The following is a 13,609-nucleotide window of genomic DNA, read 5'->3' as shown; positions in this document are numbered from 1 at the left end:
ACTTCCCCACAGAGCTGGCTGTGAGACGCATGCAAACGCTTCTAGGTCTGCTTCTGTTTTGAATCGTGAGTCACACGGCTCTCAGAGATCCAGACTTTGCCAACTATAAAGAATCCCTCCAAAGGGAAGACTGGAAGCAGTGCAAGAATAATCTGAATTATGCTTATTCTTAGTTAGATAGGGTAATAGAAGCCCTCTGTGCTCTGTTTGGTGTTCCATAATTTTAAAAATTTCAAGTTAAGTCCCAGACTAAGCACAGGTGGCAGAGCTCTTTACCCTGACCTATTGTAAGGCAATCAGCTAAAGTCACATTGACTGAGGCACACCATTACTCTAGCAGTGGGGACGCAGGGTGGGGATATCATACCTCTCTCCCAGAATCCTCTGGAATTTGATTTGCATCAGTTTTCCCCGTACTCTGGCTTGGAACAATGAAAAGACTTTAGATAGTCTCTCATCTCTCATGGCTTTCAGTTGGCCCAGAAAGCCGGCTTTTAAAAACACCCAAAAGAAATGTCAGATGTTAGTTCTATTCATAGTGGGCATTCAGTAAATGCCTGTTGAATGGCCCTATGAGCAATTGATGTATTTGTTTATCAGTTCTACTTCTTGCTAATATTTCTTAATGTGTAAAATGTAAATTCTAGAAAGTTTGGTTTTATAAACCTAAAGTGTGCCACACACACACAAAAAAACAACTTTATTTAATCCTGTGGTTATATTGGTTCCTTAAGAACTTAGACTATCCTCCTCCTGATCTATTAGTAATGTCTAGGTTGTCTAGGGAACTTGGTTTACGTTTTAAGATAGGCCCAGGCAGGGGTCTGCACAGTTTTTCTGTAAAGGGCCAGATAGTAAATACTTTTAGGCTTTACAGGCCACACACAGTCTCTGTAGAACCTCCACTGCCACCCCCACCCACCTCCTCCTCCACCTCCTCTCTTTCTTCTATTTCTTCTTCTTCCTCTTTAAAACTAACCCTTTAAAAATGTCAAACCATATTCAGCTAGGGGGGCCATATACAAAATCGGCCATGGATATGACCCTTAGGCCATAACTTGCTGACCTCTGCTCTAGAGAAAGTCACTTTTGCCTTAGACAATAAAAAATACACATAAATATTTCTTCAAGAATCATTAGTAATGGCCAAGGTGAGGTGAGTGAGGTACCTAAAGCACAAATTTTAAGGAAGCACTCACTTTCAGGGTTGCATAAGTCAGTACTTATACAACCTGAAGAGTGAGTGCTGCCTTAAATTTTGTGCCTTAGGAGGCTCTCTCAACTCATGCTAGTCCTGCCCTAGATGAGTAGTATACAGCAAAAATAACTAAACATACAAGGAAGCAAGGCACCAGGAGTGAAAATCAGCAGAAACAGACTCTCAGGTATTCAAAATGTGGGAGTTGAGTAATATTTTATAATCATGTCCAACAGAGTTCTTTTTCTGTAAGCTCTTCATCCCAGACCCTCCAATTCTCCTTCAAATAATTTGGCCTTTATATGGATGTCATTAGAAACAACCTGATATTGACTAATGGATAAAACCAAATCTGTTAGTCGGAAGTTTCCCAAAATATGTGGATCATGTTAAGATCTTCAAGATGAAGCAGAGTTTAGTGAATCACATTTAAGGAAATTAACTTTGGATTAATTTTTTGGATGGTAGGCTTGACCTTAACATTTTTAGACAGTCTTTCAGAATTAATTTCCTGAAAGTGTATTTGTGGATGAATCACATGCAGACAAGCAGTTATCTCCAGTAAGTTGGTTCAATTTTGTCTAGCTCTGATGTGTATACACATTTTCTAGCACACTAAAGTTGATTCAGTATTTTATGTCTTGGCACAAACTTGCTTAGATGAATAATTATAAAAATGTAAATGTAGTCAAGACGGAGGTTCAAAAAGCATTGAATTTTGAATTTCCTCTCTCAAATAGTGCTGAAGTTGTCACTTTCATCGGAGCTCTGTTTGTATTAGTTGTGGTCACAAGAGCTGTAGAATGCCTTATAATTGCACTTTCATGGGTATTTTAAGAATCACAGACTTTCCTCCCACTCTTCTCCAAAAGCATTCTTTGTAGTTCTCTGGTTACCTTAGTGATTCCAAAGTGGTACTGTGTATGGTCTATCTCCAAGGAGCCGAGTAATTCTTCAGCTGCTTTTCTGCTGCTCACAAACTTGCTCTTTGGAAAGGCCCTTTGGTTCAGAATGTAGTACCTAATTTAAAATAAGTAAAGAATAAATCCTGAGGTTGGGATGCAAATAAAGAAAAATCTGGACAAGTGAGACAAAAGGAGGTATATATAGACTTCCACCCCTCCTACCAATATGTTCAGTTTTCACAAAACTCTTGGCAGTAATAATGAGGACACGAGCAATAATTCCTTACTTTGGAATAATAGTTTGTACTTTTCATAGTGCTGTAGAGACCACCTCACTTGATTCTCTGCTCAATTAGGGAGGGAGGGAGGGAGAGATTAGGAGAAAGAGAAAGAAAGAGGCATGCTTAAGTACCTCTCTATCGTACAGATAAGGAAACTGTAAAGCAGAGACGTTAAAGGTCTCTTCCAAGATTCCCTCACCCTAATGGTGAATTGGTGGAAAGCTAGAAATATACTTCTTAATTCTGACACAGGTACTCTTTCTACTCTACTCTACTTTGCTCACATTTGCTTGATCACCTATAATTTACGCATTTAGAATTTGGGAAATAGAAAGCAAAGGTGCCTCTCCTGCCTTCTGCTGCACTCCCTGCTGGCTTCCTTCCTTTCACAGGATTGCTAGTAAAGCAACAGCCTGCTTGGATGGCAGCTACGATTAAGTACATACAACATTTCAGAGACTCAATTCAGCCTCCATATCGTTCTTTATATATTTCTTCTACATGTGGGTCTATTATCCAGTAATAGAGATTTAAGGATATTACAGCTACATAGATGTTGGATTTAAGGGGAAATAATAATGGAACTCTGTCATCATATATCTCACCACCACCAAAACACATTGATCTGTATTCTGGAGGATATCAACCAAACAAACAATGCATGCCTGAACACTCAAAGAGAAGAAAACAAAATGGACTGCCCCAGGCTTCTTGGATTCCAGGATGTCTGTTTACCTTTGTTTAAAATCAGCATACAGCAGTCGGTTTGGAAAACCTTCACTGCATATCCTGATCCCTTCCAAGACACCATTACAGCGCAGCTGCTGTAGAACCAAATAAGCGTCCATTACACCTGAAGAAAAACGGTCACAATGAGTCCATGTCTAAAAAAATGATTACCCTAGATTTTGTCCTAATTGCTGCATCTGGGGTTAAAAGAGTTTGAATCTAGTGTTCTCTACATGATAGGTAAGAGGATTCACTCACTCCCAGCCTCATGGCACTCAAAGTACCCATCCTATTCTGTAGGAGTCTCCAAATAGGATTTACCTGGAATGAATCCTTTAGTTCACAGTTAGTCAAGATTTTATAAGCAAATACTCCTAGAAGATGAAAAAAATACATTTTTGCTAGAATGTAAATGACTGGCATTATATCCATTTGCCAGCCAAAAACCAGCTAGAGAGGGGATAAAACACAAAAGAGAACTGGCATCTCCAAGCAGGAAGGGGACGGATTACAAGAAGGGGGAACACAAGGAAAGGGGAAGATGAGAACAGCCACAACATTCTGTTTACTGTTCTGTATTAGGAAAGAATGGGCCACATCCCGGCCTACTTTCTCTCCTGATTATCTTGAGAAAGCCTAAGTTGTATTCTATAGTATAAGCATTCTCCTAGTACCCCTTTGTTCCTGAGATGGAGCCCACTAGAGCTGCAGCTGCAATCTCTGATAGAAGCCTTAGAAAGGCCAAGCAATGAGCCACTGTATCTGGCTCTCAGCAAGGTTTCTGGAAGAAGCCAAGCAACACTCTCCTAACAAAGACCTGCTAGAGTGTTATAAGGAAAATGGAATGAGATGATTCTCTGCTTATGCCCAGGGTCACAGAAATAAACTCTAAGCCATATATCCATAGTTCTGCACTCCCATCCCTTTCATAGACAGAAACAAATCATCTGTAAGAAGGAGCAGAAGCGGAGTTCTATGACACAATAGGGTCAAGCATGCTCATTCCCTTTAAGGACATATGAAGAACTGTTCTGATTAGATCATGAAGCTTTTCTTATGACTTTCTCTTAAGACTTAAAAAAAATAAAAAACCTGCTGAAATCAGAGCTGATTCGATGGGAGGCAACTCTAATAGGTAACAGAATTGCTCCAAAATAGAGGTAGCTAATTAGATTCCTTGCTAGATGGAAGCAGTGTCCCTAGATGCATTCAGAAACCCAGCTGATAAGAAACAATGAGGCAAAAACATACAGCGTGAATGGACATGATGTGTTTGCATTGCAAAAACTCAAACTGCAGCATCATTGTTTAGCATCACACTTTCCCAGAATAGGTCACAGGCTGTCAAGATGGGAGTCTTAATTACAGGAGGTTAATAAAAATGCAAGGTACTACAGAACCTCAGAAATCAGAATCAACAACATCTGGCTACATATTCCAAGGGTGATTAGTGCTCTGAAGACATAAGTGCTTGTCACATATACAACTTTGAGGCTGACAGCCTCCAACCAAGTTCCACAGAAGCCCGTAATTCCAAAGAGAAGCCTGGGAATCTTCAAATCCAAGATGTAAGGAAAGTAATCCATGTAATTAATATCTGTAAAAACTTTGTTTTGTTAATTAAAAACATAAATAATTCACCATCACCTATCTATCTCATCACCGCCCTAGCACCATCCATTCATCAAAAAGTATTCACTACAAAAGCCAAGAAATGGAAACATTCTAAGTGTCCATTGATGGATGAATGGATAAAAAAGTTGTAGTATATATGTATAATGGAATATTATTCAGCCATATAAAAGGAGGAAATCCTGCCATGTGTGACAACACAGAAGGACCTCGAGGGCATTATGCTAAGGGAAATAAGCCAGACAGAGAAAGACAAATACCATACGATCTCATTTATGGTTCTAGATATTTTCACCATAAGCTTCTTTGTCAAAAGCATTTTTGCTACAAACGTTTTCACTGCGTAACTAATCGGCCATGCAGCAATTTTGCCATAAAAGATAAAATAACTGGTTGACAGTTTGGTTTCAACTGGTTGACAATTTGGTTTCATTTCTCCATTGACACAGTACTCCCATTTTCATATTACACGAATCTGAAAGAGGCTGAGGGCCTCAGAGGTGCAGAGTTGAACCCGCATTTTCCATAGAACTTGGAACATCTACCAACAGACATGTGACAATATGCCAAGAACAAACAACAGTGTGGAAAGCTTTCATAACACAACACAAAGCTCAGTTACAAACATGTATCCTAGTATTTGGAAACCGATACCTCTCTCAATGAGGGAAGAAATTTTAGCAAAAAAGAAAATGTGTGATGCAGAACAAGGAGATGAATCAACAAGCCAAAAAATGTATAATGAACTATGAACAAAGACTTGGAAGATAAATGCTTAGGTTCAACCCACAAAGTAAAATCAGATATTTGTACAGTATTGTCGTGAATCTACACACATTTTAAATGTATTCAAATATTTTGTTTCACAATAGTCTTTTTAATTTTGTTATTCATTTTTCATGTTTCATTATGTCCTTTTTAATGTCCCTCTTTTATTTTTTGTTATTTTATCTCTTATGACAAAATTGCCTTATGGCCAATTAGTTATGTGGGGAAAACGTTTGCGGCAAAAATGCTTGGGGCAAAGATGTTAATAGCAAAGAAGCTTATGGTGAAAATGCCAGACACACTCACTTATACGTGGAACCTTTAAAAAACAAACAAACTCATAGAAAAAGAGATTCGATTTGTGGTTACCAGAGGTGGGATGGAGGAGGGGAAATTGGATGAAGGTGGTTGAAAGATACAAACCTCCATTTTTAAGATAAACAAGTATGAGGGATGTAATGTGCAACATGATGACTATAGTTAACACTGCAGTGTGGTATGTTGAAAGTTATTAAGAGAGTAAATACAAAGAGTTCTCATCACAAGAAAACACTTTTTTTCTCTTTCTTTTTTTTTGTATCTATAATAGGCGATGGATGTCAACTAAACTTATAATCATTTCATGATGTATGTAAAGCAAACCATTATGCTGTATACCTGAAATGTATAGAGTGCTGTGTGTCAATTATATCTCAATAAAATTGGAAGAAAAATAAAATACTTCTTAAAAAGTATCTACTGCCCAGAAGTACATAACTAAAGAGACAGGTAGTGTTAAGGAGAGGGAAGATATTACTATTATGAAGGAAGACTAGAGGGAGTTCTTAACAATTAGAAATGGATTTAGAAACTCTCTTTATGGTCAATTTAGATAATTTAGAACAAATGATTTCCTTTATGCTTAAATATCTACCTTAATCCCCCAGTTGATTATTCAATCCCTTCTTATTATACTTTGCCCTTGTAGACAATGGCACAGAAGCTCATCCACATTTTAGCGTGAAATTCAAGGAGGAATTTAAATTATAATATCAAGCATTCTAATGTTACCCAATTGAGTCTGCTTTGTGAAATCCTTCTGTATGTCCACTTGAATCTCAATTCAAAGGCAATCCTGAGGAGGTTTAAAAAACTCATTTTTAACTTATTTTAGCTTTTCTATCTGAAAAGCTATCCTTATTAAAACAAACTGGTAAATGTTTCATTAAAAGACATTCAACATGGCTTAAATCAAAAGAATTTCCTAGTGTGGATTAAAAAGAAATCTATTTACCTGACATTTTGTTCACATTGGGATTTATGCATCTCACAAAATGAGGTGCTGTTGATTTCAGGTTAGTCATCAACTTATTTAGGTTTTCCTAAAATAGAGACCATAACCAACACAAAATCACTTTGCAAATCACTAAAAACACCAATCTATGTCACAAAAGTCTCCATGTTGATCAACTTAGTCTTAAAGCCAGATGCATAGCAACAATAAAATAATGAATTCAACATTCTTCCCTGCTTACCAAAATACATTATTTCCTTCCCTTGACAAGTCAATATTTATCTGACTGACATAGTTCTGTTGTGTATCATATAGACCTGTTTTAAATTTGGTAGCAATACTTTATGGGTGGGCAATAAAATGGCTTGAAGAAAGAAATTGTTTCTCAAGTTTCCTGCCTGGAAAATTTTTATCTTAGCTCAGTTTCTTTGGAAGCAGAATCTGAGATGGAGATTCTGGTTCAAGAGATTTATTTGGAGAAGGAGGGAAGTAGAGTAGGGCAGGGGGAGAAAAAAGCAGTGGTATGGACTCAGTTTAGTCTGAGTCCTGCAGAAGCTCTGAGCACAAATGCACCAATTATACTACAGTTGGTACCTCCTTGAGGCAAGAGAGGGGCCAGAATCTGAAGAGGAGAGTAAGGAGACAGATTAGCTTCCCATTTGACCCAGGGCAATTCTGGCAACTGTGAGTTATTATGAGCTAATATTTTCATAAGTGGTAAGATGGGCTGATAAAGGGGATCTAAGTAGGACACTGACAGTGTCCACGAAAGTCCATTAATATCAGGATAATCTTTAACTTTTCCAACTTGGTTAACTTCAGATACTTTATCCTTATTTGAAGACGTAAAATTTCAAATAAGTAGTAACATATGCAGATTGTGAGGTAGTTAATATATGAATAGATGCAATTAAAAATTACTTTATGCAGAGATGCAACCATTTGGAATGAAGCTCCTTTCTTGCCTTTCTTCTCCCCAAACTGTAGAGCTAAAAAAAGAAGAAAAAAAGCACTAAAAAGGCTCTTTTTTGTCACATTACCAAACCCTGCTGAGGAAAGTATAAATGTGTCAAAGTTCTAGAAGCAATATGGCTATGTCTACCAAAAGCTTTAAAAATATTCATGTCTCAACACAAAAGTCTATTTCTGGTGCTTTTCCTTAAGGAAATAGGCAACTGTGCAGATATACTCACTGCAGCATTGTTTAGTCATTACAAAAAAAATAAGCAAAAAATTAAAATGGTAACGAGTGTCTACCAACAGGAGATTGGTTTCTTAAATTATGAAAGAGTGTGCATACAATGAAACACTGCAATCTTTTAAAATGATGATGCAGATCAATATAACTGGCATGGGAAGATTGCTCGGATTTATTTTGAGAGAAAAATTAGGCTGCAAAATAGTCTGTATATTATGATACTGAGTGTGTATACATGTTTTTAAGTGTGATTGTATTATGGGTGACTATATACATAAAAAATGTTGGGTAGAGTATACACTAAAATATTAGCAATTGTAATCTCTCTATGTGAGATTAAAAGTAACTTTTATGTTCCTCTTTTTAGTTTTTCTGTATTGTCTGTGTTTGGGGCAACACTCATGCGTTACTTCTGTAATTTATAAAAACAATCTATTCCCACTTTCTTGAAGCAAAGGAATCTATGCTAAGCCAAATTGTTTTACAAACATTTGTGTAGTGCTAACTCATGAAGGTACAAAAGCATAACAACAAAACCCATAGGCAATCTGGAAAAAATGGGCCAGCTGTCAATATGAAAAACTGATAAAATACTCTCTAGCTTGAGTAGCAACTGTGCTGAGGCAGATGTCATGAAGTTTAATCACTGATGTCCTATTGACATGCCCCAAGCCTTCCAAGTGAATCACTTGACTTCTTTGTACTTCCCCATGGAAAGGGGATACTACTACCTTCCTTTAATTTTTTAGAAGAATTATAAGTGGTTTACAGTACTTGGATTCTCCAGAAGAAAATATGGTTATTATGAGTAATTTAATTGGGATGAGTCAGAAACTTGGAAGCAAGTCCTTTTTCAGGGGGTCCTTAAAAAATTATGAAAAAGGACATTCTGGACAATTCTTCTCTTCTAGTTCAAAAGAACACAGCGCACCCTGAAGAGACAGAAGATAATTGCCTCTCTCATTCTCTGCCCAAACCACTCTCTGATTTCTTATGACCAGAGAATTACTCATCTGGGAGCCATACATTTATGTGGCCACTATTTATCAGACTTCTCAGAGGTACTTTAGAAGCTATTAGAATCAAGCAAATGCACTACCTGCAGATTTTCAGGGTCCAAACACAATAGCTTCCACTTCTCAAGCTCCTCTTGAGGCGGGCCAACAGGATTTCAGGCATGCTTCTGAATTATGTCATCACGTGCTGATTGATGGAGCTGGGAAGTGCTAAATTCTCTCCATTCCCTGACCATGCCATCAGGAGTCCCAAAGCAGGCAACAGGGGACAGGAGTGAGCTTGAAGCTGGGTGTAAGACAAGAGGGTGAGAACGTCAGAAAGTGAGAGGACACACCCCACTTAAAGAACAGCTAGTACAATTTGCCCCATTGCTACAAGGGCATCTGAAACCAGACTGGCCAGATTTTCTATTTTCCCATAATTTCCATTTTTCAAAAGAAAAAGGAAGTCCAAATGTGTACGTGCGAACTTCCAATTTTTTTTTTTTAATCAGTGTGGACCAAACGTGTTTGAACACCAGTTCTGCTCAGGAGCTGCCAATCTGGCAGCTATGAACTGTGACAAGCTTTCTTCTGCTGCTGGCAGTGGTCCAGACGCGAGGGTAATGGCAGCAACCTGGCCTCTGTGTCCTCCAAGGCTTTGTATCACGGTGCAGAAGTCCGAACTGGATCCTGAATCCAGGTAGCCTGTCCATCTCTCTGTTTTGTTTGTTTCCAGAAGACAGTGAGAGTGGAATAGGCACGAGGCTAGTAAGCACAAGTCCTGTTTCCTACCTTGCCTTTGCCATTTAGTAGTGTTAAATTAATGAAGCAAGGAGGCCATCAGACTGAGATGGCTGTAACGCTGTGGCAGCCTACGTAAGCAAACAAAATCTAAGTCTGTTAATGCCCCAAGGTTACCAAATCAAAATGCTAAGGACAACCAATCACAAACAGCCAACTGGGCTTTAGATACAGCTAATCAATCATTTCTTTACTTTGCTTCTACCTCTTTTCTATAAAAGTCTCTCCCTGGGGCTTCCCTGGTGGCACAGTGGTTGGGAGTCTGCCTGCTAATGCGGGGGCCGCGGGTTCGAGCCCTGGTCTGGGAAGATCCCACATGCCGTGGAGCAACTAGGCCCGTGAGCCACAACTACTGAGCCTGCGCGTCTGGAGCCTGTGCTCCGCAACAAGAGAGGCCGCGATAGTGAGAGGCCCGCGCACCGCGATGAAGAGTGGCCCCCACTTGCTGCAACTGGAGGAAGCCCTCGCACAGAAACGAAGACCCAACACAGCCATAAATAAATAAATAAATAAATAAAATATATTAAAAAAAAAAAGTCTCTCCCTGAGCTCCTGTGGGTGGAATGCTGTTAACCACTTCTGATTTGGTGCTGCCCAACTTCAATTGCTTTTTCCTCAAATAAACTCTTAAAAATTTTAAGTTGCCTGAGTTTATCTTTCAACAGTAGATTTGTGAAACTTTAATTCTGTACTTGCTCCTATAAGGTAGGGAGAGATTTCCCTTTACGTGTATCTAAAAGGGTCAGGACAAGGATTGAGTAAGATAATGTATCTAAAAGTGCTTTGTAAATTACAAACTACTAAACAAGATTAGTTGTTAGTTGGTCAGCAAGTATTTATGGAGTGCCTGCTAAACAGGCATCTGCTATATGCTTGAGGATACACTTGAGCAAGTGAGACATAATCTCTGCTCTCATGAAGCTTACAAAAACCCCATTACTATAATATAAAAGCACTGTGAAGGAGAATTCCAAGATATTTGGGGGATATGTATTAAAGGAGCTTGTTATCTCTCCCAAATCATTTATCAAAACATGGTTTTCTGCTGTCTCTTCAGCTTGGTTAAGTAGAAGATAAAAGCAGGCTGGAGCAGTCTCCTTGAAACCTATCTACCTTAGAGCACCATTTCCCCAAAAAACCACCAGCCAGAGGATGGAAAGGCTAATAAGAGGGGATGACAGACCACAGGGAGCAAACACAGATATCACAGGAAAGAAGCCAGGATTTTTATAAGTGCTGAGGCAGACATGGGTTCCATTCTGAGGCTGAAAAATTGAGGAAGATTTTTCAACTCACCAGTGTTGGTACTGATGTAATTTTCAAAAAGTTTTGCCAGGAGTCTGTTGGACGATGTCTGAAATATAGCCACCACTGTTTCATTAAGAAAGTCTTTGTTCTTTTCAAGCCAGCCACTGATGTTATAAGGCACCTTTGGAAAGGCATGCAGTTCCGGTAACAAAAGAGGTGAATGCATAAGTTACTTAGAAAATTGTGTATTCCTTTTAAAAAAAATCATAAATTGTGTGGGTCCTTTCATTTTAAATCAGTTTGATGTAACAGTACTGAATAAATACTCCAGAAATCTATGTGCAACCCAAAGAGATTCTCAGGCTTTACCATTTACATTGTGGAAAGAAAGGACGAGAAAGGGAGGGAGGGAGAGGGAGAAAGAATCAGGGAGGGAAAGAAACACCAAGGAAAGGGAGGAAGAAATAGATGGCGTTTCCAGGAGAAACAATTCACATCAGCCCTCCTTCATAGGCAAGAATAGATGCAATAAAACAACTGTCTCTGACACACAGTGAGCATTCCAAAAACATTATCAATGATATTTTACTATAAATGTCATTATAATTAATATTCAAGGATATCAAAGAAAAGATTTACAAGCATATCTAGGTACAACTGGCAGGTCATTTTTAGGTCAAAGTATTATTTTATCCTTCATCAGTTCTCTTTTTGTGCCATTCAGAATTACTGACCAGAAGCATAAAAGCAGAAAGAAGGGGCATGTGCACACGCACACATGCACACACACACGTGCACATGCACGTGCACACACACACACACACACACCCCAGTGGGGAAATGAGGAGAGAGAGTGAGGGTTATTAGGAATCTTTGTTGGTCATAGTTTGGAGACCATTACTTCACAGTACTCTTTATGAGAGGAGGAAAAAAAAAAATCTTCAATAAAAAGATCAATTGAAATCACGGGTTCACACAATGTTAAGTTGAAAGGAAGGACAAGTAAGGAAAAGCCCATGCCTTTGATGGTCTCCATAACTTTCTGAAGCTGTCTTACTTTGAGTTGGGGTGACAGAGTCTATTTTGAGATTTTTGACCTCTGTTATTATAGTATGGGTGTTTCATTTCCTAAGTCCTAAAAGGTTACACCAACTTTTTTTTGGGAACTGAGATTTATTTTGTTCATCTCTTTAATCTAAACTTTACTTATATATTATCTAAGGATTTGGGCTGAGTACATTTGAAACAGAGGCAGGAAAATTCAGGGCTGAGGGTCTAGAGGTAACTTACCACTCCTGCACAATGGACAAGTTCAAAGTGAGCTTCATATTTCTTCTTATTGTCAGGCTTGGGCTTCTGGAAATGAACTGACTTTCCAAAATGGTTGTCAGAAAGTTTGGTCTTGAAAGTCACATCTGTAGCCTGATGAAACATACATTCCTCTTCGAGGATGGAAAAGATGCCCATTGGCTGTTGGAGATACAGATGAACAGCAGCTGAAAAAAACACCAGTAAGCAGTATTTTCAGTAGAGGGTCAATGTAAATTCTTTCCCACGAACCTAATTAGTTGACAAGGGGAAAGGAGCTTCACTACATATAATTAGCCAATCATCCATTCAACAAATATTTATTAAATACCTACTAGGTACCAGGCAACAGCAGGAGCTGGGGATGAAGCCATGAGCCACATTCACAAAGTGTCTGTCCTCAGGGTGCTTACATTCTAGTGGAGCAGACAGACAATAAACAAGTAAACACTAAATAAATAACTTAGTTTCCCATAAGGGCTCTGAAGAAATCATGCAAAGTAAAGAGAGAGAATGACTGGGGCTATGTGAGAGCTATTTTAGTAGGAGAGTCCAGGAAAACCCTCTGACCTGAACGAGAAGAGCAAATCCTGAGAAGACCTGTGTACAACTGTACTGGGCAGAAAAATGAAGAGTGCAAAGGCCCTGAGGCAGGAGCACCCTTGGCAAGTTTCAGGTCCTACCAGAGGCAAGTGTGGACAGAGCAGAGCTAGTCAGAGGGAGTGCGTGGAAGGAGAGATGCAGTACTGGATCCCAAAAGCTTTATAGGCCATGGTAAGACATTTGGATTTTACTTTTAAGTGTAATGGGAGGCCTTTGGAGATTTTTTAAGTGATGTGATTTAATTAATACTTGAAAAGGATTATTTGTTTAGGAAGGGGTTGGCAAAGTAAAGCCTATGGGCTAATCCTGCCTATGGTCTGTATTGGAAAGCCAGTGAGCTAATGATGGTTTTTACATGTTTAAAGGGTTGTTTAAAAAAGCAGACAAGAAAGGATATGTGATAGAAAACTGATGACAGCATCAGCAAGCTTTTTCTCTAAAGGGCCATATAGTAAAGCTCTTAGACTTTGTGGGCCACAGTCTCTGCTGCTCCTCTGCCATCAACTCAGTCATTTCAGTCCTGAAAGCAGTAACTGACAATATGTAAATAAAACGGGTGTGACAATGTTGCATTCAAACTTTATTTACAAAAATCGGCTACAGGCTGACTTTGGCCCACAGGGCCATAGTTTGCTGAACCCTGATCTAGATGATTGATAGTGTTGGA

General features: G+C 38.8%; 1 protein-coding gene across 1 annotated transcript in view; it reads right to left on the bottom strand.

Moving 5' to 3' along the window:
• MYH15 (myosin heavy chain 15) overlaps nucleotides 1-13,609 on the bottom strand; it is a 167,654-nt gene that overhangs the window by 82,049 nt on the left and 71,996 nt on the right. Inside the window, 7 exon segments of the mRNA XM_028167709.2 lie at nucleotides 368-505; nucleotides 2,096-2,218; nucleotides 3,120-3,237; nucleotides 6,787-6,874; nucleotides 7,708-7,775; nucleotides 11,080-11,212; nucleotides 12,322-12,501. Of these exon segments, the coding sequence (XP_028023510.2) occupies nucleotides 368-505; nucleotides 2,096-2,218; nucleotides 3,120-3,237; nucleotides 6,787-6,874; nucleotides 7,708-7,775; nucleotides 11,080-11,212; nucleotides 12,322-12,501 (848 nt within the window).

This window comes from Balaenoptera acutorostrata, chromosome 4 (genome assembly GCF_949987535.1).
Source record: "Balaenoptera acutorostrata chromosome 4, mBalAcu1.1, whole genome shotgun sequence".
In the NCBI taxonomy this organism is placed as follows: Eukaryota; Metazoa; Chordata; class Mammalia; order Artiodactyla; family Balaenopteridae; genus Balaenoptera; species Balaenoptera acutorostrata.
This window is presented reverse-complemented; position numbering and strand designations above follow the sequence as displayed.